Genomic DNA, 26,329 nt, shown 5'->3' on the forward strand with positions numbered 1-26,329 from the left:
CAAGGACATATGTATAAAACAGGATAAAAAATACAATACAAGAAAAAAAATACCACCTTACAACAGGCATACATGCCACCATGTTTTAAAAAACACACTCTTTGATATGAAATTTCTAGAGAAAGAAGTATGCCATCTAAAAGGCATTCCTGAATTTCTTTGCAACATTTTAAAGCTACTGATTTCATTTAAATTCCGTTTATTTAAAAGCCCCAGAAAAAGTTCAAAAAACAAACTAATTTCAACTTTCTATTTAATGAGCATAACCACATATACCAATATGGAAGAACCATAATCAGTTCTATAATAGTTAATTTCAAGTGGATCAAGTTTTATTATAATTTTTGAGGATTTTAGTTCTAAGTTATATTGTCCACAGGGTGGCAGTCTCACAGTCTTAATTTTGTCTCTGAATTCAAGGTACAATTTCAGTGTTCAAAAAGACACACACACACACACACACACACAGGTGGGCAATAATAATTTACTGTCTGACCAACAATCACAAAAATTGTCTGCCCTTTCCAAAAAAAACTATGCTTCGTAACTTCCCTATTTCTTTGAGGAGTATTTACTCCTGACATCTTAAATTTTTCCTTCAATGCACCTCTTCTATCTAATCCTTTATACTCTTTTGCCACTACCCTATTTAGGGAGACACTAGAGGCAAGGAGAGTTGTTAGATTATTACTGTACTACAAAAGACCCCCCAACCCTGGTCAGTGTGGACACCACAGACACAACCCTTCCATCCTCCAGTTCATCCTGCACACTACTGCCAAATTAATTTCATTAAAACACTTATCATATTACCAGAAATTCCTTCTTTTAGCTAAGTAAACTCCTTACTCCAAAATTCAAGGACCTTCACAATCAGAACCTTCCAAAATCTCCTATCTAAGTGCTCTGCATGAGTCAAGGGGATTTAGGAAATAAACTTCACTTTGAATATACCTTGCAACTTCCTGGTTTTCATTCATTCATTCATTCAAATATTTTCTGAATGCTCACCAAGTGCCAAGCACTGCTCCAAGTGCTGATGATACAGAACAGGGGAAAAGTCAACGTCCCTGCTCCAAAGATATTCTCCAGACAGGACAGTCTCGGGTTGAGAGCTATTAGGGGAAGGGGGATAAACCCCCAGGTACTTCCAGCTCTCTGCCGGTAAGGGATACAACTCTTCCCAAGTATGAGCCATCAGAAGCACACTAGGGGTTGGGGGGATGATAAAAAGACATCAGAGGAGATCTGCCAGCCCTGACATTGTCTGCTACAGACCATAGCCTATTCTTGCACTCTTACACTATACTACTATACTACTACTACTACTGGTCCATTCCTATACTATTTGTACTCTCAGCTCAGCCAAAATGTGCTAGCAACTGTTTAGGGACCTCTGCTCCTGCTTGCTTCCTTCTTATAGCCTTGTCTCCCGCTCAATCATCTCCACCAGCAAAGCATAACCAGCCTTCCAAGCCAATCTCAAATGCTGCCTCCTAGAGGCCTTTCCCCATTCTCTTCGCACAAACCCAGACGTGACATTTTAGAGACCCTCAAACCCGTGTAACCCTTGGCTTAGTCTCCTCTGAGCATTTATCACACTATGCACTGTGTCATAATTATCTGTATACTTCAGTCTCCTTCGTCTGTTATTTACTGAGCTCTTGCTACATTCCTGGACTATCTAGGAGCTAGAGGTGCAGTGTTAAATCATTCCATTATTATTTTTAAATATTTAATATACAAATGATAAACGTAAAATGTAGACAAAATATTCTATATCTTTTGATTGCCTCGATCTTTTTTTAACAGTTTTGCTGAGATATAATTTACATACCATGAAGTTCACCCACACAAAGAGTAGAATTCAATGTTTTTTAGTATATTTACAGAGTTGTGCAACAATCATCATAATGTAATTTTAGGACATTTTAATCACCTTAAAAAGAAACCTTGGGCTTCCCTGGTGGCGCAGTGGTTGAGAATCTGCCTGCCAATGCACTGGACACGGGTTCGTGCCCTGGTCTGGGAAGATCCCACATGCCGCGGAGCAACTAGGCCCGTGAGCCACAACTACTGAGCCTGCGCGTCTGGAGCCTGTGCTCCGCAACAAAAGAGGCCGCGATAGTGACAGGCCCGCGCACCGCGATGAAGAGTGGCCCCCACTTGCCGCAACTAGAGAAAGCCCTCGCACAGAAACGAAGACCCAACACAGCCATAAATAAATAAATAAATATTTAAAAAAAAAAAAAAAAAAAAAAGAAACCTTGTACCTACATTAGCAATCACTTCCCATCCCCCGTGTCGTCCTCCCCCACCCCAGCCAATCCTAGGCAACCATAATCCATCCTCTTTCTCTACAGATTTGTCTATTGTGGGCATTTCATATAAATGGAATCATACAAAATGTGGTCTTTTGAACCTGGCTTCTTTTGTTTAGCATAATGTTCTTGAGATTGATCCATGCTGTGGTATATATCAGTACTTCATCCCTTTTTATTGCCAGATAATATTTGATTGTATGGATACACCGCATTCTATTCATTCATTCCTCAGTTGACAGACATTAGGGTTGTTTCCACTTTCTGCTTATGAATGCTGCTATAAACAATTGTGTACAAGTTCTTGCGTGGACATGTTTTAATTTGTCTTGGGTATATACCTAGGAGTGGAACTGCTGGGTCACATGGCAACTCTATGTTTAACATTTTGAGGGAAGTGCCAAACAGGTTCCCAAAGTGGCTGCCCCATTTTACATTTCCCCCAGCAACCTAGGATGGTACCAACTTCTTCATTACTGTTTGACTCGTACGGAACAAGAGTGATCTCACTACACAGTATCCTTACCCTCATGGAACTTATATTCCAGTAGAATAAGACAAGAAATAAACAGGAACAAACATGTTTATTTCAGATAAGAAAAAGAAGAAAATAAAACAGCATAAAGTAACCAGACAGTAAACAGAAAAGGGAGTCTCTAGTGAGGGTAGACAGAAAGGCCTCTCTGATAAGGTAACGTTGACAGGAGTGAGATGTGCAGAGCTGGAGCGGGAATACTGCAGGCAGTGGAAACAGCAAGACATAAGGCTGAGAAAAGAACCAGTATGGCACATGCAAGGAACAAAAGGCAGGAAGCCAGTGCAGCTAAAGTACAATGAAGAGGGAGAGGAGGGAGGAGGTGGCATTGGGGAGCCAAGCAGAGGCTAGACAATGTTAGGCTCGGAGACCACAGTAAAGTCTTTGGATTTTAAAATGCCATCGTCATTTTCCCATCCCTTGTATTTCTTTACGTACAGGTGTTCATCTATGCAAACGTTTACTGAACTGTCGTATATCTTCTAGCTGCACCTAATAGTAACAAATAGTAAAGAGACTATTTGGGTAATCCACACCAATCATTTAGTATCATTTTATTTTGTGGCTCAAGAGAGAACACATAAAACGACTACCAATGGCGTTTTGGAAGCAAGGCACAAGCGTATGAATGAATCCTTACAAACTTATCACCTAGCCCTGACCAATTTAAGGTGTATGCTTCACCAACAGTAACTAGCAGCTCTGTCTTAGACGATTTCCAGCAAGAATATCGTTGCAGATCATTCTCATAATCTAAACCTAGATTTCATTCTTTTAAATGTTAATTGATTTTCTCCACTCCATTGGTTAAAAATATCTAATTGCTAAACATAAAACCCATGGGCACAAAATATTCTACATGTTTCTATATTGTTTGACTCATAAAAAAAAAAACAAGAATTTTTCACATATTATGCTATATTTAGTTTCTTCAAAGAGACAAAAAATGTTTTAAAAAGTCTAGTGACATAAATGCCATAAAACAACTTGTTACCTAGTCAGAATTTATCCAGTTAAAATTCCCTTTTTACTATCCCAACTTGATCCCCAGGGCTCTCCCTCCATTTCTGATACACATTCCCCACCAAGAGAAATCCAACCCGTTCTTCAAGGTCCAGGGCAAACACTCTCCTTTCCTTGTCTGGTCTCTAGTCCTCTTCCCTGAGTAGAAGTGACTTCTCACCTATGTGCTCTTGAAGGAATTCTGCAACTCAGATGCTGCCCTAGCCAATTGTGCCTGGTACACAACAATATGTAAGTCTATGTCTTGGACAGAGATATTATCACCAAACTACTCCTCTCAGCATACCCTCAAATATATATAAAGCTATTTGCAATTATACCGGGTGCTCAGTTGAAAATCACATCCATTTTAGCACAATTTGATACCAAGTCATCAGAAAATGCGAGGTCAAGATTGAAGCTCTTCTGAAGGCAATTAAGGCAGAAGGATCTTTCCTTCCTTCCAAACTCAGGCCTAATTCTTTAGTAAATGGTTTCTGAACAATGACACAATCCTCTATTTAAATGAAACTTTTCCACTCTTACTACCGACACAAGAATTGCTCAACAATTCTTTTAGCTCTCAATTTGTGAGTGGTATGTATTATCAAGAATTTATGGCTCTAAACCCAGAGCACAGAGAAGGCGAAAGATCTACCACAAGGTCAAACAGCTAATCAAAAGGGCCAAAATATGACTCCATTCAGGATTCTCTCCACAACCTCCTAACATGAAGAACCTGAACATCAGTTAACTTCCAAGAGTATCTGATGATGCTTGGTGTAGAGAAAACGTTCAAATATTTGAACTAATGAAAATGATCTAAAACATTTTTAGTTGTGGAAGTTTATTTACAATGTGAACGTAATTCATCCTTAATCATACCGTCCACATTAACAGATTATTTCTAAATTCACTGTGCAGTTAAAACTATCAAGCACAGTTTGGGAAGGCACATACTAACAACGAATTCTTCTGCTCTCCGTAATGGCACTGACCAGAGACCCGTCCACAAGAGCCACTTTTTCCTTCTTCATTTGTTCCCGGAGGCCCAACAGACTAAACATTAGAGCTCACCCCATTTTCTAATTTCAGCTTGCATTTAAGATAACGCTTTTGTTTCATTTACAGCTCACATGCTGCTGACACAGCTGCCCCTTCTTTGTAATAAACACAGGGCTTCTATATTAAAAATACAGTGAAACTTTGTTATAACATCCCCTCCCCAGTCTCGGGCCAATTTTCTCTCTTCCAAGCCCCACCTCCACCCCAGGATTTTCTATCCGCGGCGCTCAAAACGTTAGACCCTCTTGGAAAGTCACATTTCTTCTTTAAAGACATCTCATCCTAGTGGTATTTTTCTTCTCCACAGCGTGTGTGTGTTTTGGCGGGGGGGGGGGGGGCAAGGCGTGGGCAGAGAACGGGACGGACGCCCTTCCCCAGAGGCCTTCCCGAGCAGAAACACTCAAGTCTGTGGCTCCGGAGTCTGGGGTACTTTCTGAGAACTACGGCCGGCGCCCCCGATGTCAAGTTGGGATGACCTCGCAGGCCGGCCTCGGGGCGGGGCTCGGGCGCCGCGGGAGCCCGGGGTGGACACGCGGCCAATCGGGCTGCCGCGGGCAGCTGCGCGGTCGGGAGAGCGCACCCGCGGGCACCGAGGATCTCCGGACCGCCCTCGGCGCCTCCCCGCGCCCCCCCCTCCCCCGCCAGGGGGCTGCTTTGTGTCGGGGGTGTTTCTAGTCAACACCCGGCCGAGACAACAGGGCTCCAAGCCGGGCGCGGGCTCCCGGGCGCCGAGGGCAGGGGGCAACACGCCCCGCTTCGCTTGGGACCGTCAGAAGGGGCCGGCCGAGGAGGAGGGTGTGGGCCCGAGGGGAGCACTGAGGGCAGATAAGCCGAGGCCAGAGTTAATCATCACCTCCCGAGAGCTTGGAAAGGGACGGCCGGGGGCCGGAGGGGCGGGAGGGCGGCCCCAGGGAAAGTGAAACTCCTTCCCCGCCGCTCAGCCCCGCAGGAGCAGAGGAACCCCGAATGCACTCGCTCCTCCAGCCCGCCCGGCGCGGCACTCGTGTCTCCCAAAGCCGCAGCCCAGTTCACGGCGTCACTAACAACTACTCTAACGTGCGTTTTCCACGAAATCACCTGGGGTAGGGGGCGGAAAAAAGAGCCAGAGCCACTGGAAATAAAAATGAGTTAGTCCCCCCTGTCCATTTCTAAAAATGTTACAGCGTTCCCATACCGGGAGTCGAACCCGGGCCGCCTGGGTGAAAACCAGGAATCCTAACCGCTAGACCATATGGGAAGTGCTGCTGAGATGGCTGCGGTGACTCACCTGACAAGCGCAAACGCCGCCGCTTCCCCAGCTCCACCGCCCACCGCCACTCCAGCCGCCGCCGCCTCTGCGCCACCCGAGTCGCTACCGCCGCTGCCCACGCGCTCGCGAGCCAGGGAACGCGCCCGACCCGAGCGCGCGGGCGTCCGGGGGGCGGGGCTGGGTCGCTCCGCCGCCTCAGGAAAGTTCTGAGGCCAAGCCAAGCGGCTCTCGGCTCCGAAACCAGCTGTTTCACCTCTTTTTTTTTTAACTCCGCCAACGGCCCCCAGCCTACAGGTCCGGGCTGCTCTGCTGGTCAAAGTGCGTGCGGACTAGTTGGCAAAGTTGAGGGCGGCGACGTCTCTGGGAACAGCTGTTTGCATTCGGGGCGGAGGCGGCGCGCGAGCTCCTCGGCCACGAGCCAGCGAGCCTAGAAGGGTGGAGGTTCTGGATCTCAGGGAAAAAGAGAGAAGGCGGGATGACGCGGGGACGTGAGGCTTGAGCTTCCCGTCCCTCAGCTCAGGTCCCGTCGCGCTTTCGCCCCTTCTCGGTGACCTCAACCCGTTTATAGCAACCCCACCTCTCCGGAGCCGGGAGTACCGCCCCTGGAGGGGGAGGGGAAGGAGAGGAAATTTCGAACGCGGATTGAGTCGTCTGGGCACCCGTAGTTGGGAACCGTGGAACACTGGTTCTGGGGAAGAAGGGAGGTGTCCGGGCTCGGAGGCTGCGGTGGGCCTCGCGGTGAGCTGGGCTCCGACTCGCCCCGCGTGGGGAACGCGAGCCTCAGCCGGGCCCGGATTGACCCGCGGAGCGGCTGGTCCTGTCATGTGAGTCGGGTCTCAGGCTCTAAACAACGAGGTCTTGTTTCTCCGGGCGACCCTTTCCCCCTCCGGGTCTCTCGCTCCGCCACCACCCCTCTCCCCCCGCCCTCGGCCGGGGGGCGTGACGGACGCTCCTTTAACTCGCTCGGGGCCGGCAGCGGACAGGCGGGGCCGGTTTCCTGGGCGGGGTGGGGATGCTACCCCGCGGAGCGCCCTGGGGGTCTGGAGCACGGGCTCTGGGAGGGAGGCTGGCGGCCCCTGGAGGTTGGACGGCCGCCGCAAAGCGACGGAGCGCTCCCGCCACCTACACGGTCGGGGGCCGCGAGCATCCTTCTGGTTTCCGTAGCGCTTGAACCGGTGGGGTATTGTGAAATTGTAGGGTTGGGCTGTGGCCACCGCTGCCTCCTCTGCCTACTAGAAGCGGCCAGCCTTGGTTAGCCTATGAATTTATTCTTTATTTTTTGGTCTTGCCGGCCGAGAGATCCTTTGGTTTTTCCAACTCTCTTTTGTCATGAGGCTCAAGAACAAACTGTATTAACTGATAGTCTCAGAGGAACCACAGTCTCTCACCAGAGGTGTCTTATGCTTTGTTCTTTGGGTAGAAATAACTTGATTTAAAGTGAACTTTATGAGTTTCTTCATGTTTCAATTAACAGTAATCTACAAAAATGCCAGAAAGGAATGGAAAGAATAGATAATCTGCTCCAAGATGTTCCTTATTTCTTCACACTGATGACAGTGAGGCATTTTTTTTAAAAGCTATTTTGTTTAAGGGCGTTTTAAATCTGGTGCGGACTTTTTCCACTCTACTGGCAACAGAATTTCAGTTAACTGATTTCCGTCAGTTAAATAATAAAGCAGGGTGCTGTGTGTAACAAGTCAAGATTCAGTAGCAGAGGCTTATATTTCAGACTCTTTAAGAAGTTGTAAATCATGCAAAAATTTACCTTTTTAAATTGTAAATAAACTTAAACTTGTTTTTCCTTTTCCAGGGCGGACTACTGGAAGTCCCAACCAAAGAAATTCTGTGATTACTGCAAGTGCTGGATAGCGGACAATAGGCCTGTATGATAATTCCTGTATTAAAGATTCTCATAATATTGTATTCATGTGAAATGTTCCTTTTTGATCTAAACTCGGAGCTTACAAAACACTTTCATATACATTGCTCTTGATTTTTCAAAACATCGAACAATTTTTGTTGTCTTTTCATTCCTTGTAGGAAAGCTGTGAGCCTTCTTCTTTTTCATCAGCCCAAATTTGATTATGTACTAAGCCAAATTATTTCTCTGTGGCCTTTCAGTCACATTCAGGAACTGGACATTGCGTGGGTAATCGCATTAATGTTTATGAAAGACCTACGTTATGATGGTGCTGTTTGTAATGTTGTCATATACAAAGAAAAGTAAAAGCACAAAACCCTTAATATGTAGAAAGAAACGACATTATTGTACTTTTTCTTGTATGTTTTCTGCTCTAGAGATAGTTAAATATGTTTGATGCAGAGCTTTATATCTCTAAATGCTTAAATTTGAAAGAACATCGTTACCTTTGTCATGGAATATGAAAATAGGAACCTTTAAGCACATTATTACTGTATGTCTTAGTCCAAATTCAGCTTTTAAGACGTGAAACAAAAAGCACCATTGATTTTTATTTTTTTCCCCCATCTCATGCATGTCATACTCTATGTACATAGTACATAAACGGTAGGGTATCTTTTAAATGTATATTCATATCCTTATTACTTGGTAGAGTGGGATGCACAGAAGAATAGTAGCCCCATCTTTAACAGTGTTATGTTTCTTTGATAGACATTTATTACTATTATCTGCAAAGAGTTTAAGGATTTTTTCTTTTCAGTTTTGTCTTGCTTTTTTTCTGTCTTTTTGAATAGTTGCTAAAGTTCTTGACTATTTTGTTTGACTTAGCCATCCTTACCAAAAAAAAAAAAAAAATGCCACAAATTTTAAAAGCTACACAAATCACTGAGAGTCTCTCCCTGGAAGTATCCAAGCAATTCAGTGAAGTTTTTGAGTTATCTAGAGCAGGGGTCCCCAACCCCCAGGCCTCTAGTGGTACTGGTCCACGGCCTGTTAGGAACCAGGCTGCACAGCAGGAGGTGAGTGGCGGGGGAGCGAGCGAAGCTTCATCTGTATTTACAGCCGCTCCCCATTGCTCACATTACCGCCTGAACCAACACCACCCACCCCCACCCCAGGGAAAAATTGTCTTCCACGAAACTGGTCCCTGGTGCCAAAAAGTTTGGGGACCGCCGATCTAGAGTAATTCCCTCTGGGATAGTCTTTCTTCTTCTTCTTGAACTGCTAATATACGTTGATTTAACCTTTAACTAGAAACAAAATTAATTTGCTTTTGAACAGGCCTTAAATATTCTTTGTGTAGTATAACCAACTTTAGGAAACGAACATGAAAAATAGAGGATGAATATTTGCTTTATGAAGTCACACTTTAAAGAGGAATTCACAGCAGTACTTTAGAATAATCAGCAAATGTGTTAGATAAGAATTGATTGACAAAACTTATTTTGAAAAGTTACCAGAAATTTCTTATTGTATACAACAACACATTTGTAATTTAGGGAGCATTCTGGCTGTTAAATAGGTAATAGCATTCACTCACCGACTCTGTCCCCATCCATCCATTTACCATCATTCCTCATAGGTTACCACTTTTTAAATTTTCTTGTCTTTCCGTCCATTGTTTCTATAGGCATATAGATATAGGTTCTGATTCCAGCATGCATAGAAGGTAGCATGCTGTTTACACTGTTGTGCATCACAGTTGGTTTTTTTTTAAAATTGGACACCATATCCTGGAGCTCTTTCATCATCAGTATATAAGGAGCTTCTTTGTTCTCGATTACAGCAGCCTAATTTTGACAGATAGTGCCAAATTGCCCTGCAAAGAAGTTTTACATTTTGTACCATTACCACATAGTAATAGTATTTGTTTAAAATTTAGGAGGAATTTTTTAACATCTACTTTTCTCGCAATTTGGCGGAATAAGGTTCTAAGAATCATTGTTTATTCTCTGTGTCTTTTACCTACTGTGGCAAGTAGAGCAGTACAAATTCTAGAGACTCGCCGGTTTTGACATTTTATGTTGAGAGGTGTTTCTTGAAGTTAAGATTTTTTTCCACTCTTCCTTTGGCTTCATGTCTTGTTTGAGTCCTCTTTACAATCATATTCACTAGATTAGTCATCAAGGGTACCTTGTATATTTCTCTATTAATATGGTCATCATAGTTTATTTTAAGCACCAAAGGAAACCTAGTCAGAGGGCATAATAATAAATAATGTGGTTTAGTTCCTTAGCATCATTTGATAAAAAGGACCAATTTGCATTAGAATTATTTTTATTTTTTCTGCCAATTGTAATTCAATTTTGTTACGTTCCATATCTTTATTTACTGTTACTTTGCTGTGAACATTATGATGTGTAGTTTTCCTTTGTATTTTCTTTTTTTTTTTTAATCTTCAAGAGCATTGAATTTCATGAAAGAGGAAAGAATCATAAGGAAAATGTGGCAAAGAGGATCAGTGAGGTAATCTAGTTTGTTTCTTTCTTTGCCAATTTCTCTATGTAAATATCAGCCCTTTATCTAGCTTTCACTTTTATATGTGTCTTATGCAGATTAAACAGAAAAGCCTGGATAAGGCAAAGGAAGAAGAAAAGTTATCAAAGGAGTTTGCTGCAATGGAGGCAGCTGCCCTGAAAGCATACCAAGAGGATTTGAAAAGGCTTGGGTTAGAGTCAGGTAAAAAAGGAGTCAGCATGTTTTAAAAGTAACATCAGAGGTCATGCTAAGTGAGCTCTTATTGTTTCCATACAGAGGTTATATACTCGGTATACTCTTAGTGCTTTGCCTGTACATCACAGCCCTATTTAGACTGTGGGACTTTTGCTTGTGCACTTTTGTTTTGCTTTTAAATCTTCATCTTTCAATACCTCCATTCACAACAACTGTGTTACTCTTGGGGTTTCCTAGTCCTCGCTCTATCTTAGGTCAGCGGTTCATTTCCGAGACACTTGAGTTTTTATGTATTCTAATTATTTGGCTAAATGGATCTATTCATTTAAAAAATTGGCCTTGCATTATAACCCCCGTTCACTTTATCTATATGGTCAAAACTATGAATCATGTTTATTTATATAATTGAATTATAGTGAATTAACCTTGTGTGGACAAATTAAGTGACTTTACTACTAGAAGGTAGATTTTTTTTTTTACTTTTTAATTTTTTTATTGAATATCTTGGACATGTATGTAACATTGTGTGTTACTTTGATACATTTATTGTAATGGGATTGCCATTGTAGCAATATTTATCATATTACATAATTATAGTATGATATCATTGTCTATATTCATTATACTGTTCATTAGACTTCTGGCTCATTTACTATTCATTGCAAGTTTGTACCCTTAAACACCATCAGTCTTATCCCTCCACCCCCCCATCCCCTATTTTGCTCTGTCTTTTACAAGTTTGACTTCTTTAGATTCCACATATAGGTGATACCATACAGTATTTGTCTTTCCGTATCTGGCTTATTTCACTTAGCATAATGTGCTCAGGGTTCATCCATGTTGTCGCAAATGGCACGGTATCCTCCCTTCTCATGGCTGAATTGTGTGTGTGTGTGTGTGTGTGTGTGTGTGTGTGTGTGTGTGTGTATGCCACATCTTTGTTTATCCACTTATCTGTTGATGGGCATTTAGGCTGTTTCCTATCTTAGCTATGAATAACTTAGCTGTGATAATGCCGTAATAAGTATATATCTCTTCATAATCTAGTCTCATTTCCTTTGGGTATATACCCAGACGTGAATTGGTGGATGGTATGGTAGACCTATTTTTTAATTTTCTGAAGAACCTCCGTATTTTTTTCCTCTGTGGTTGAACCAGTTTACATTCCCACCAGCAGTGTATGAAGGCTCCCATTTTACCACATGCTCGCCAGCAGGAAGGTAGATAATTTGAGGGTGTGAGGATAACTCAGTTCCATATAAAAGGCATTATTTGAGTGGAGTGTATCTATCTTGTCACTGAATTTAGACTTTATGTTGGTAACTTTCTATAAAGCATTTCTTCCATGACAAATCCATCATCCTGAAACCAGATCTCAGTTGTTGATCTTGCATAATGGTTGCAGTAGTCAACATGGAATGGTATTCTTTACTTTCTAACAAAAACTGCTTTCGATTAACTTTTTAAGCAGAGTAACAGTTAAGTTAATTGGCATTGCCCTCATCACATAAGAACAGTTGTACCCAGACTTTTTTTTGGATGCGTTGGGTCTTCGTTGCTGCACACAGGCTTTCTCTGGTTGCGGCGAGTGGGGGCTACTTTTCGTTACAATGCAAGGACTTCTCATTGTGGTGGCTTCTCTTGTTGTGGAGCACGGTCTCTAGGAGCGCGGGCTTCAGTAGTTGAAGCACGCGGGCTCAGTAGTTGTGTGTGACACGTGGGCCCTAGAGCTCACGGGCTTCAGTAGTTGTGGCATGTGGGCTCAGTAGTTGTGGCTCATGGGCTGGAGAGCATAGGCTCAGTAGTTGTGGCACACAGGCTTAGTTGCTCTGTGGCATGTGGGATCTTCCCAGACCAGGGATCAAACCCCTGTCCCCTGCATTGGCAGGCAGATTCTTAACCACTGCACCACCGGGGAAATCCGTGACCAGACTTTTAAAATATCCTGGACATTATTAGTTAAAAGGCGGGAGTAGTAGTATTTCTACAAGGATAAAGCTTTATGTTCATTTTAAGGGAAAAAGGATTGTAGGCATTCCTGCAGAATTAAAGACGTAGTTGAAAATTCATCTCATCAATTAGGTAGATCGAGAGATTCTATTATGCTGCCCTATGAACAAATAAATCTTAGTGTTTTATATTTAATTGGATTTTTCTTATCAAATGTTTTTCATAGCCTTGTTTTCTAAATAGAATATGTATTCCTTTAAAAGTGCAACAGTATATGCAAAGAAAAGAGTTTTTAAAACTAGCTGCTTTTAAGATTTCTCCAGACATCTTCAGAATTTTTTTAATAAAGTTATACTGTACATTTTATGCTGTGGTCTGTTTGGGGGTTGTTTTATTTTTTCCCTAAATGCCATGTCAAATACGTCTTTTCTTTTAAATAATTAGAGATATACATTATTTTTAGTGGCTACAGTGTTTAGAAACGCAAGCTTTGGGGTCAACCAGAATCGCCTCTTGCTAGTGATACGACTTTCGATTTTTACTAAAATTAAGTAACATAATGGTATGAATTGCTCATTACTATGACCACTTGTAACAAGTGTTCAATAAAGGGTATAAAATGCCATAATAGGATGCCATTAAAATGCCATAATTCATGTAACTAGTCTCTTCCTGATTAACATTTAGGTTCCTTGGAGTTTTTTACTGTTAGGAAGCATGTTTCAGTGAGCACCCTTGTGTAGGCATGTTTTCACATTTACCTCTGTAGGCTCAATTTCTAGAAGTGAGATTGCAGATTTAAAGTGTAAATATATTTTGTACATTGACTGATGAAATCAAGCTGTCTCCACAAATGTTGGGCTGATTTATACTTTTTCCAGAAATAAAATTATTTTATTAACTGATGTTGGGAATAACTAATTATTCCTTTGGAAAAAAGCAAAGCCATAAAAACTACCCATTTTTTATACCCATGTAAATATCCGATAGATCATACTGACTAACTGTGGATTTGGTCATTCTTTTCAGTATAATTGACCTAATGCAAAAAAAATTGTATGTATTTGCATATCTTTGGATATTAGTGAAGTAAGTGTTAAAGTACCTTTGTACTTTTTGCCCATTTTTGTGTTAGAATGTTAGATTTGTAAGGGATCTTTGTTAGGAACATTAATCCTCTGTCATATTTGTTGTAAAGATTTATCATTTGTCTGTCTTATTTTTTTGTTTTGTTTTTATTTTTGCCATACCAAATATTTGAATTTCTATGCAAATTTAACATTTTTTTGGTTTTTTTGGTAAATATCTTTGATCTGAAATTTATATTGATGTAAAAACATGGGAGGAGCAGGGAGTGGAGAATAAATTTACTTTTTTCCAAATAATTAACCAGTCAGTCCAACATCGTTTGTTAAATTATTTTTTTTTCTCTAATAAGAAATACCAGAAATATGCAGTTGGAACTGTTTCTGTACTATTGTGTTTCAGTCATATGTTTGTCTACTTCTGGATCAGTTTTACACTATTGGTTGTTTAATCAGAGTTTCAGAATGTTTTAATATCTAGTAGGACTAGATTCCCCTTATCACTTCTTTTTATAATTCTCCAGAATATTCTTATATTCTTGCATGTTTAGCTTTCTAAATAGGCTTTGTAATAACATGTCAAGTTCCCAAAAGAATCTTGTCAAGCTTTTTTTTTTTTTTTTTTAATTTATTTATTTTTGGCTGTGTTGGGTCTTCGTTTCTGTGCGAGGGCTTTCTCTAGTTACAGCGAGTGGGAGCCACTCTTCATCGCGGTGCGCGGGCCTCTCACTGTCGCGGCCCCTCTTGTCGCAGAGCACAGGCTCCAGACACGCAGGCTCAGTAGTTGTGGCTCATGGGCCTAGTTGCTCCGCGGCATGTAGGATCTTCCCAGACCAGGGCTCGAACCCGTGTCTCCTTGCATTGGCAGGCAGATTCTCAACCACTGCGCCACCAGGGAAGCCCTTGTCAAGCTTTTAATTGGAATAAAATTATTAGTGTTTTATAACAGGAAAAAAAATATACATCAGCTACTTCACCCTTCTCTCATCTTTCTTCAGAAATTTCAGATCCAAGCGTGTCACCAGTAACCAGCACTATCCCACCCACCTCTGCATCAAATCAGCAGAAAGAAAAGAAGAAAAAGAAAAAAGACCCTTCAAAGGGCAGATGGGTAGAAGGCATAACCTCTGAGGGTTACCATTACTATTATGATCTTATCACAGGAGGTAAGTAATTTAGGCATAAAAATAGTAGAGAATGATAACTGACAGTTTGTTTTGTGTTAGGACTTTTAGTTAATATTGGAACGTTTAAACAATGAAAGACTAACTTTACGTTTTTGCCACTGGTAAAAAAATTATGTGCCCTTTAAAAAGGTACCCTTCTCATAGTGACTCAAGGTCATAATTAAAGACTTAATAGTGGGTTCCTTACAAATAAATTATAGCTTTATATTTTCTCAGTAAAACTTTGTAAATATTTTAACTTTTAGGAGTGTATGAGATCACAAGGGGAAAGAAGAGAACAAGAAGTAGAAAGGGTGGGTGGTACATATATTAAAGGAATGGGTAGAAGAAAAGGTAAGAATGGTCAGGAAGGTAGGAAATGAGATTAGAGAGTTAATCACGAAGAAAACCTTGGGCTACCAGTATTATGGTAATAATTAAGATCTCTAGAATCACAGTCAGTTTTTGACAACATAGAAATAGTAACAATCTCTGAGAGTTTGCACTGAGCCATAAATGAAGTGCGTGTTGTTGTTCAGCAGTGAACCATAAATAATTGTATGCTAGGGATTATAAGTCTTTCTCAAATTTACATAGAAATTATTTATTAATTACATTTTTTCTCCCTTCTGGTGCCTATTCCTTGCTGCCTTTGTTCACCATCCTACTTTATATACTCTTGCTCTCAGCAATATTTGTTTTTAATTCCTGCATTCTTCATCTTATTCCTCTTTGGAGTCATTCATCCCATCTCTCACTCTCCCCTGCCCCAAGATGTCAAAATTTATCAAGCCTGAATTCCAAGAAATCTTTAAGAGAACCCCTACCTAGCTCTAATAATTCTTGTGAAGTACCAGTAACTTCTTATCCTTCGTTCTGTCCTTCCTTCTTGGTTACATTGCATTCACATGTATTCTTCACAGTACTACTGGGATGTATGTTGTTTCTTTTTATTTTTCAATTATGTTTTAAACTGTAGACACGTAGCATTTTGTTCATGTTGAATATCTTGTAATTTTTTGCCAAATTAAATTTTTTTGGGAAGATTTTACAAATGCAATATATTTTGCTTTAAGCATCTCAGTGGGAGAAACCTGAAGGATTTCAAGGAAACTTAAAAAAGGTAACTGAAGCACATTAATAGTCTTTTTAAAATTCTTGTAAGTGGTTGGCTTCTGGGATTTTTGTAGGGTTGATTAAGCAAATTAACTTCCAGATAAGCCTCCCTGTCCCCCCAACCCCCTTTGTTCCGTTCTTTCTATAGTCCTTTTGTTAAAAGGGTGGATGGAGGTAGAAAACTGATGTCTACCCTAAAAGTCCACACAGGGCAAATATTATTAGTTGGTTTGCAGTCAGTTGCCATTTACATGTCCCTGTCAGTCTGCAAAGAACTGTTTCTGGCTTTCAGAGGCGAGGCATTCCCTCCCTGAAAGGTGGCTCATGATTAACACAAATTAAGCTTCCTGGCCATGATCAGTACCACCACCCCTAATTGCCAGGTGTCAAGAGGAAAGGAAAGGTTGGCTGACTATGCCTTAGTTATCTAATATATAACCACATCTTCAGTTTATGCTGGTTTTTTTCCTCCCATTAGACGGCAGTGAAGACCGTTTGGGTAGAAGGTTTAAGTGAAAATGGCTATACCTATTATTATAATACAGAAACAGGGGGTAAGTATTACCTTTGTTTATCTCTTAAGCTGTCTAAAATTGTACCTCACACCTCACACTGCTTATTAGCCTCCTGATGAATTGTCTGAACTTGAGAATTTTAGTATAGTGATAAACATATTTCTGTAGCAAGTATGTATTTTTTATAATTTAAAAACATTAATACAATGGAAAAGCAAAAAGATTTCTATAATATACTGAGCCGTGTGTTGTTATTCTCAAGTGATACTGCATTCACAAATTTTTTTACTTTGAAAATCATTTTTACTTTCTCTACCATCATTGGTTTTTATCATGATTATTTTAGAAATATAATCATTACCTTGGAAGATCACTTCATTCAACTTGCCTTCTCCTATTTTAAAAAGCAGAACTGAAGCTATTTTAGCAGTGGCTAAGACTGTCTAATTTTCACTTTTACTAATTTAATAATTTTCAGTTATATAAATATTTAGAAAACATGCATAATTATTGTTACCTAATTATTATCTGAGTTTTTCAAATTAAGATTTTATCTAATTTCATGAAACTAGTCTTTCCAGTAATTATAGTTGGTTTCTTCTGCAATTAAATTTACCAAAATAGCTATAGTATTGGTGTAACTTTGAGCTTTGTTTGTTTGTTTGTTTTTTAATTCCTGCTTTCCAAAGACTGCTACATAGCATTAAGTCTTTTAGGAGGAAAAGGCCCTTTTGACCTCCAAGTAGATACCCAGCCTGCCTAATGATGACAATGCTTCTACCTCAGTAAACTTGATGTACTGAATCCTTATAAAGATAAAATAACATATAATATAACTATAGAGTTAGATCTGAGTGAGCTCAACGCACAGCTTCCCTTACCAGCTCTATGATTGTGGGTAAGTCACTGAGCCTATATTTGCTCTTAAGTAGAGCTGATCCTGTACTCTGTGAGTTCATGATAGTCATGTGTCTCTAAAGTTCCCCAAACAGTGCCTGGTACATATTAGATGCTTAACCAATTATTTCTTGTAAGTTCTTTTATTACTTGTGTGAAATAGAGACAAGGAAAAAGTAATTTTTTTCATTAGTGCTGGAAAGAACCCTGTAATTAATAAGGGACTATACATACTGATTTTCCCTCAACGATTTCAGTTTATGTCTGGATCAATGTGATTAGTAATAGAGCCCCCTTTACTCTTAAAACTTTCCCAGTTGAACAATAAATTTGAGAATCCCTGTCCCTTTTATTAAACTAAAAATAGAGAATAACTGCAGATAATTAGAACTGCTATCATTTTACTAAAAGCCCAACAAACCACTGGGTGGCAGTAGAGTTCAACTGAGATTTTTTTTTTTTCCCCTTATTATAAAATGACAAATTATATTCATTCAGATCTTCGCCATATTATTCCACTTTATGAAGATCCCAGGGAAATTTTGTGATAAATAAATTTCAGGAAATCTTACGTGTGCCCATTACGATGTTTCCTGAAACTGGTGTTGGTTAAATTTTGAGTCCTCCGAAAGTATTACCAGTTCTTAGGTCTCTTTCCATTGGGGCTGTAGTTTATACACCTAGTGTATCCAGATTGCTTGAATTTAATTTCTGAAAGATAATAGCAAGACCTTTGGGATCTCTTATTTATTATCTTCTTGATCAAGTGATGGTGTGAAACAGATGCAGTGTTGTCACTTAATATACTGTAAGTGACAGGAAACATTATATTGGGAATTACTTCTAAAGAGAATTGGTAACTAAATAACATGACTATTAAAATGTGTTGAATAGAATCCAGATGGGAAAAACCTGATGATTTCATTCCACACTCTGGCGATCTGCTTTCTAGTAAAGTCAATGAAAAGTCACTTGGCACCCTAGAAGAGTCCAAACCATCAGATTCACATAGTGCTTCTGATGGGGAACAAGAAGCAGAAAAGGGAGGAAAAAAAGGAGAGGTCTCTACAGAAGCGCAAAAGCTGAAAATAAAGTTTAAGGTAAGTTCTTGATTTACTCTTTACAACAGTTTGTTAATTTATGAAAAGATCTACAGACTTTCTTCAGCTTTCTGGTAGAAGATAGAAATAAAACCAAGAGATGCATTTTGGCACCCGGATAAATGGTTGTATCATTTATTGATATCTATTTGATAACAATATAATAAATTCATTTTTAGACCTCCTAAGTATGAAATGCCTCTGTAACATTCAGAGAGCTGTCTGAACACGCAAGTATGAATGTCTAGGCTAGAAATGTTAATTTGAGTATCATCAACATACTGGTAGTAATTTAAGTCTCAGAATGGATGAAGTAACCTAGGAAAATGACCTTGGGGAACGTTAAACATTTAAGTGCAGGAGAGAAAGAGGAGCCCACAAGGCAGAATGAGGAAAGAATGATTAGGAAGGTATGCTGAGAAGCAGAAGAATTCAGTATCCCAGAAGCCAAAGGAGTAGAGAACATCAGGGATTAACTAGGTCTAGAAAAGGAAAAATGTCCATTGAATTTTGCAGTAAGGAAGTCCTTGATATCCTTCTAGCAGTTATACCAGAGTTTTAGGTGGGAAAACTCAGATTACAGGAGGATGAAAAGTGGTTCACAGTGTATATGTGGTTTGGATATGAAATGAAAAGTAGAAATTAGATGATAAGACGGTGTCTACATGCTGACTTTTAATTGTGAGAGATTTGTGGTGGTGATGTTTTCCTTAAGAGGGGCTCCAAAGGAGGTAGAAAGGGAATACCAACACGGGTGAGTGGATAGGTTGGTCCTGAACAAGGAATAAACTCATTTTCTGTAAGAAGGTAAGGTTTTCATTTTCTGTAACGTATGACTATGGATGATTTGCTGTCAGGAAAGAAGAGTCCTGCCTTTTAGCCTCAACTTACTCATGTATAAAGAAATCAAGATTGCTTGCTGAGAGTGAGAAGCTTTGGGGAGCTTGACAACATTAACAGTCTAAAATAATCACTGAGCCAGGGTGGGAGAAGAAATGAACTAAGTAAGAGGATTGACAGGTGGTGGTGCTAAGTGCCCAACCATGGTGGGAAAGTAAAACAGACATTTTAATAGTGTTAATAGTATTGCTAGTCCTGCTTTTGTGACCTTTCCAGGAACACTCAGGAGCCTGGGTGCCAGAGCAGACAAGATACATAGCATTGATCCATGGTTGAGTACTGGCCTGAGAGGTGAAGGAATATCCAGGATGCTGGAGAGAGGGCACTTCCAGCCTTACCTAGGGTCTTGTCATTGCCTGCAACTTCTTAACCTACCCCATAAATCTTGGTGGAATTTAGGGTGAGGAATGTATCTTTAATAATTTTGATACATTGTATGAAATGAGAAGAGCAGCAGCAAAGCTCTTGTGTAGTAGATATCTCACGTTTATAGTGAAATTTAGGTAACCCAGCATCCAACGTGGGACAGATATTATTAACTTCAAGCAAACAAAATATTACAAAATACAGATAAACAAAAAAGGACAAACTATAATCCTGCCGCTTCCCAGAGAAATCAGTATAATACCTTGATGTTATTGGTCTATAATTTTCTATTCAGACTCGTACATTGCTTTAAACAAGGTATGGAGTCATACTGTAATAAGGTTTTATTATCACTTTCCAATTTAATCTGTCACAAAGACATCGTTAAGTCTTCATGTACTAAAATAATGGATGGATAGTATTCCATGATATGAATATAAAATTATTAATTCAGCCCTGTGGAGCTGAATATGTATTTTGAATAATCACTAAGGGGACCAGGAGAAGAAATAACTGGAGACACATTACTAAGCAGTGTTAAAGTCTCTGCTGAAATTGGATGTCATAAATTCTGAAATCTCATCAGTTTGTATGGTTGTGTGATTTTTTTTTGTAACACTTGACAAACTAATGGTTGGATAGATTTGTGTTGGAGATTTTTAGGTCCTACGCAATAGACAGGCATAGGGACAAAAATATTTAAGGGTGCTAGCAAAAGAATGTTTATAACGTGATTCTCTGTGGCCTGGGGCCTGATAATGAAGAATGTAAAGTCTAGATGAGACTAACGAACTCAGAACACAGGAAATTAAGGTAGTAGAGATGGTAATGATGTTGGATAGGAGGTATTGTAGAAGTAAGCGAGCCAGAAAGCCAAAAGAATAACATTGTGGTCAGAGGATGGGCTTTTGGAGTTTAAGATTTTGTAAGTGGGTCATTTTTGAGTGATGACCTCATTCAAATTAAAAGGAACATAAGTGTGAGGATCTAATATTTGAATATTACCTATGTACCAGGTGCTACATATGAGGAAAATATCTTATTAGGCAGCTGAAATATAGTGAAGGCCAAAGTCATTGGTCTTGTGGGTCACAAAACTGAGGGTAGGGAATTTTTAAGCTCTGGGATGACAAGAGTTTTGGTTTTTTGTTTTGTTTCGTTTTTTTTAGAGTATAGTTGCTTTACAGTGTGGACAACAAGAATTTGAACAGAGAGAACATACAGAGTTGCCAGAGTCATCACTTGATATGGAGAAATGGGGACTTCCCTGGCGGTCCAGTGGTTAAGACTCTGCGCTTCCAGTGCAGGGGCGTGGGTTCAGTCCCTGGTTGGGGAACTGAGATCCCACATGCCACATGGCCAAAAAGTAAATAAATAAATAAAGGAAAAAACATACATACAATTAAGTGTGAACGTTAAAAAAATATATATATGGAGTAGTGGCCAGAGGTCATTAGATCATGAGAGGGAGAATGGAAGAGAACTATACAGAAGGTGATATGAGCCTCAGAGGAGGAGGCATTTATTGCATGACCTCAGTAAAAATGTCTTACTTTAAAAATGTCATGGCCTGGAAGCAGTCAGGTTGTCTAAGAGAAAGCTGATGCTGTCTCCTACCTCTATGATATCAACAGCATAAGGGAATGAGTTAACATCCATTCAAAGAATTGCAAACAAAACAGGGTTCCAGGACTGCCACCCATGGTTGTGCAGTTTACGAAGAGACTGAAATCTAATGCATGGTCCACATGCTAAACCAGGCCATGGGGCTTTGTTATCCCAGATGATAAAAGCACCGTAAAAGCACCAGCCCTCTCCAGGGGTTCCTTGGGAACTACTTCTACCTCAGGGGTGTGTCTTTTTCTAATTTCACATCATTACCAGTTGTATAGGCCAGTGAGGTTTTGGCAGTGTCCTCAACATGAAGATGGATTTTGGTTAACACTAATTTGTTGAGGGAGTTCTTTAAATAGATAATGGGTATAGAAGGGTCCAGTGACATGGCATTAAATTCAAAAGGGGCACAGTATAAAGGGAGGTCACTGTTGGACATGTAAGTAAGGAGAGAAGCAGTAAAGTGGAGAAGAGAGGATAAAAAGGCCAGTGTATGTCTCTGAGGGGGGTAGAACGTTAATAGGATCATGTTATATTATTTTAAAAAACAGCCTTGGCCATGATGTGTTAGCATTTTAGACTTAATGAAAAACCTAATCAAGCATTAAAGAAGTTCTTTTATGTACGTTTGTTGTGTTACGTGCTAATTTGAACTATTGAGTTAATGTATTATTTATAAATCAATACCAAGACTACGTTAAAGAAATTTTTGGTCCTGGCAGTTTTGCTTGAAGTTTGTTATTTCTTAACTTTGACATTTCAGGAAAAAAATAAAAATAGTGATAAAGGAACTGAACCAGAAACACAGAAAGAAAAAAATACCCAAGGGAAGAATTCATCAGGTCCAAATGAAGAAAAACCCAAAGCTCATAAAAAATCAAACCCATATGGAGAATGGCAAGAAATTAAACAAGAGGTTGAGTCCCAGTAAGTACATGAAACTTAATGCCACTGTTATTACAGGTATTTTACGTCCCATTACTTCCATAAATTGCAGTACCTAATTTCAGGAATAAGGTGCTCATTAAAAGTGTAGCTCATTTCCTTTATTTCTAGAATGGTTTTGTTTTTTCTAATTAAATATTTTAAAATGTAAGCTAAGGTTTATTTTTTTAAAGTAAACTAATGATTGTTTTAATTCTTACTGAGACATGACATTTCTATTGACCACACATTCCCACACTAACATACCATACACACATGTGCGTTATCACACTCAACCATCGTTATTCTATCAGAGAAACAAATACCTGCATATGCAGTACATGCTTCATGGGATCTATCTAAAGGCAAGAAAAAAGCTCTTGTTTTGTTACTGTATTGAAAATGGCTTATGACACTTAGCTAAGTTTTTAAGTTTTTATTCAAAAAATGGCAGTTTTATCAACTAAACAAGATCATGGTAGAGATGTTACCTGGTTTACATTATTAGCTTATGTGTTCATATCAGCTATTGTCTTAGGATCATTTACACAATGAAAGGAAAATGTCACCCCCAGCTTCACACATTGGTGTTTCTTAAATGCTTAAAAAATATCTTCAGGTGGGAAAAAAGTATTTATATGAATTAAGCAGTTTTTCTCCAAACATTAATGCTTTGAAATGGTAATGTAATATAACTGTTCCATGCATACTTTTATAGTGAAATTATTCATTGTTAAAACTGTACTTTAGGGGACTTCCTTGGCGGTTCAGTGGTTAGGACTCTGTGCTTCCGCTGCTGGGAGCCTGGGTTTGATCCCTGGTCAAGGAACTAAGATCCCGCATACCGTGCAGGCAGCCAAAAAAAACAAACCAAAAAACTGTACTTTAATGAAAAGGTCATGTTTTTTCAGAAGACGGAGTAATACAAGTTTTGGACAGCTTTATATACTGTTCTAATAAGAATTGATTCCTTAGTGATACTGTACCATAATATAGCTTTGAACTATTAAAATGTTTTTATTAAATATTCAGCTTTTATTTTACTTAATGAAATATTAGGAAATGTGTATTTAATGCTACATAGTGCCAGGGACCGTAAGTATATTGATTGTGTATATTGAAGTTGCAGAAATAATAGACTGCATTGATTACTGCAGCCCCTAAGTGATTTCTTAAGTGACTTACAATAGGATGGTCTTCCTATACCAATATCTCCTGTACTTCGAAGTTGAGATTTCTTAAAATTTGAGTATTTTGTTTTCCATGTGATAAGTTTACTGTAAAGCCATTATTCTTAACATCAGCCAGTTTAATATGTGATGGATTGTGTCTGACTTCCTAAGTAGATTTACTGGTGAGGTTGAAACATTTTTTTCATATACCTGTATTTATCAGTGTTTTGTATTTACTCTTCTGTGAATTGTCTGTTCATAGTCTTTGCAAATTTTTCTATTGAAGTATTAGTCTTTCCTTACTTGCATAAGATCCTTATGTAGTACAGAAGCTAACCATTTATTAGTAGTAGTTATGGTGGATTTTCCACATTTGTAGTTTGACTTTTAATTGTGCTTATGATGGTTTTAGATATGTAGAACTTTGTAATGTTTAGTCTGATATCTTTTCTTTTCCTTTGTGATCTGTTTTATTGATACTACCCTTTTTCATCCAAAAGTCAAGTTTATACTTGTATCTCCTCCTGGTTTGTGTGGTCTTACTTCTTTTTTATGTAATTATTATTATTTTTTAAATTTATTTATTTATTTTTGGCTGTATCGGGTCTTCGTTGCTGTGCACGGGCTTCTCATTGCTGTGGCTTCTCTTGCTGCGATCACAGGCTCTAGGCGCGCAGGTGTCAGTAGTTGTGGCACTCGGGCTCAGTAGTTGTGGCTTGCGGGCTCTAGAGCACAGGCTCAGTAGTTGTGGCGCACAGGCTTAGTTGCTCCACAGCATGTGGGATCTTCCCTGACCAGGGATCGAACCCGTGTCCCCTGCATTGGCAGGCAGATTCTTAACCACTGTGTCACCAGGGAAGCCCACATTTTTATGTAATTATTTAATCCATCTTTTATGTAGTTATTTAATCCATCTTTAATAATTTTGATACATTGTATGAAATGAGTTTTTTTTTAATATTTATTTATTCTTTGGCTGCATCGGGTCTCAGTTGTGGCACATGGGCTCTTCATTGCGGTGCGTGGGCTTTTCTCTAGTTGTGGTGTGCGGGCTTTTCCCTAGTTGTGGCACATGGGCTCCAGAGCATGCGGGCTCAGTAGTCGTGGCACGCAGGCTCAGCAGTTGCGGCACGTGGGCTTAGTTGCCCCTCGGCATGTGGGATCTTAGTTCCCTGACCAGGGGTCAAACCGGTGTCCCCTGCATTGTAAGATGGATTCTCAACCACTGGACCACCAGGGAAGTCCTGAGATGAGATTGTAAAGTAATTTTTTATCTTACCTGTCAAACCGATTTTGCCAGTACCATTCTTCCCCATTTTTAAGTGGCATTTTTTTTTTTTTTATCTTGTGTTTAATTCTCAAATTTACCAGTTTGTTTCTGGCTACCTATTCTGCTCCATTGGTCCATCTATCTTTGTGACAGTACCATAAAGCCTTAATAATTATGATTTAACTATATATCCTTTTATATGGTATGTTCTGATATCTGGTGGTGTATCCCTGTATTTTTTTTTCCAAATTTTCTTAAGTAGTCTCTTCCCATTTTTTCCATGTTAATTAAATCATTTGCAAGTGTTCAACAAGTATAATATTTATATAAATATTACAAATAAATTATACTTGTTGAATTTGGCAAAAATTGATGTGTTTTCAATATTTCATAGTTTCATCAAAAAATGTTGTACATGCCTCTTTTTACTCAAGTCATTTTGTAGGATTCTCTCTCTGGCTTTTGTAGCTGCCTCTGTGTAAGTCTCATGCTTGCATTTCTTGAATGTAAGCTAAGTAGCCACTTAGTCTACTTGATTCATTTCTGTAAGCCCAGGACTAAAAACAGTGACTGGAACATAATAGGTGCTTAGTACATGTTTATTAAGTACATGAATAAATTTTTACATATTTTGCTATTTTTAATTGCAGATTTAGTCCATTTTTTCCATTATTTTGTAAACCAGTAATTATGGTGTGAAAAAGCCTATGTGTCCAATTATGTTGCTGATTATTATTTTTAAGACTTACTCTGAGTCTTGGGTTTTCCATGTAGAAACTTGTCTGCAAATATTTTTTGATTTTTTTCTGTTGATACTACTTCCTATTTATTTCATGTCCTATTTATTTTAGTTACATTTTAAAGCCCAATGTTATATAATAATAAGGGGAGTGGGCATTTCTACACATGTGTTTTGTTGCTGATATCAATAGAAATGTCTCTAAAATTTATATTGAGGATTATATTGACTATTGGCTTAAGATAGATAATCTTTATTATGTTAAGGAAGTGTGCTTTATTTCTGGATTGTTCAAGGATTATTATCAGAAATAGATTTTGGTGAATTTCAGCAGCCATAGCTCTGATGTGTTAAACTGATTGGGAAATGGTGGTCTATGGTTTAGTTTTGTTTTTGTTTGTTAAATGTATGATAATTTTATGAGATTTTTGTATCTGACTTATGCTAAATAAAATGGATTAGGTAGCTTTCCATTTCTTTAATGTTCTAAAATAGTTAATAGTTTCCCTGGGATTAAAAAGTTTTTTAAAAAATCACTAGTAAAATCTTCTGGTCCTGGAGTTCTAGGGGGAGGTAATCTTTGATAACTTTTTCAGTCTCTTGGATACTATCTATGTGACATTAGGCAAGTTGCCTAATCTACATGAGCCTCAATTTCTTCATCTGTAAAATGGGATAATAATAGTTCCTGCCTAATTTCTAATTTATTGTGAGGAATAAATTAGAAAAAAACAAGTTAACACATTTAT

At 39.1% G+C, this 26,329-nt stretch overlaps 2 protein-coding genes and 1 non-coding gene across 5 annotated transcripts in view; 1 reads left to right on the forward strand and 2 right to left on the reverse strand.

Annotated features, from left to right (window-relative positions):
* Positions 1-6,692, reverse strand: part of ELF1 (E74 like ETS transcription factor 1) — a 107,674-nt gene extending 100,982 nt beyond the window's left edge. For 2 of the 3 annotated variants that reach the window (XM_057532782.1, XM_007186780.2), the window contains exon 1: positions 6,191-6,692. The gene's annotated coding sequence lies outside the window, so the exon portion shown is untranslated. The remainder of the gene's footprint in view (positions 1-6,190) is intronic. The other variant, XM_057532784.1, reaches the window with a different exon arrangement.
* On the reverse strand, positions 6,089-6,160 carry TRNAE-UUC (transfer RNA glutamic acid (anticodon UUC)). Its single transcript has one exon. It is a non-coding gene; the product is annotated as a tRNA-Glu (tRNA).
* A 151-nt stretch (positions 6,693-6,843) lies between the features above and the next one.
* The window catches only part of WBP4 (WW domain binding protein 4), a 32,719-nt gene continuing 13,233 nt past the window's right edge, over positions 6,844-26,329 (forward strand). The window contains exons 1-9 of the mRNA XM_007186777.3: positions 6,844-6,996; positions 7,983-8,055; positions 10,497-10,559; positions 10,649-10,772; positions 14,800-14,967; positions 16,044-16,090; positions 16,562-16,637; positions 18,390-18,595; positions 22,239-22,402. Coding sequence (XP_007186839.1) covers positions 6,995-6,996; positions 7,983-8,055; positions 10,497-10,559; positions 10,649-10,772; positions 14,800-14,967; positions 16,044-16,090; positions 16,562-16,637; positions 18,390-18,595; positions 22,239-22,402 — 923 coding nt within the window. The 5' untranslated portion in view covers positions 6,844-6,994. The remainder of the gene's footprint in view (positions 6,997-7,982; positions 8,056-10,496; positions 10,560-10,648; positions 10,773-14,799; positions 14,968-16,043; positions 16,091-16,561; positions 16,638-18,389; positions 18,596-22,238; positions 22,403-26,329) is intronic.

This window comes from Balaenoptera acutorostrata, chromosome 18 (assembly GCF_949987535.1).
Source record: "Balaenoptera acutorostrata chromosome 18, mBalAcu1.1, whole genome shotgun sequence".
NCBI classification, from domain to species: Eukaryota; Metazoa; Chordata; class Mammalia; order Artiodactyla; family Balaenopteridae; genus Balaenoptera; species Balaenoptera acutorostrata.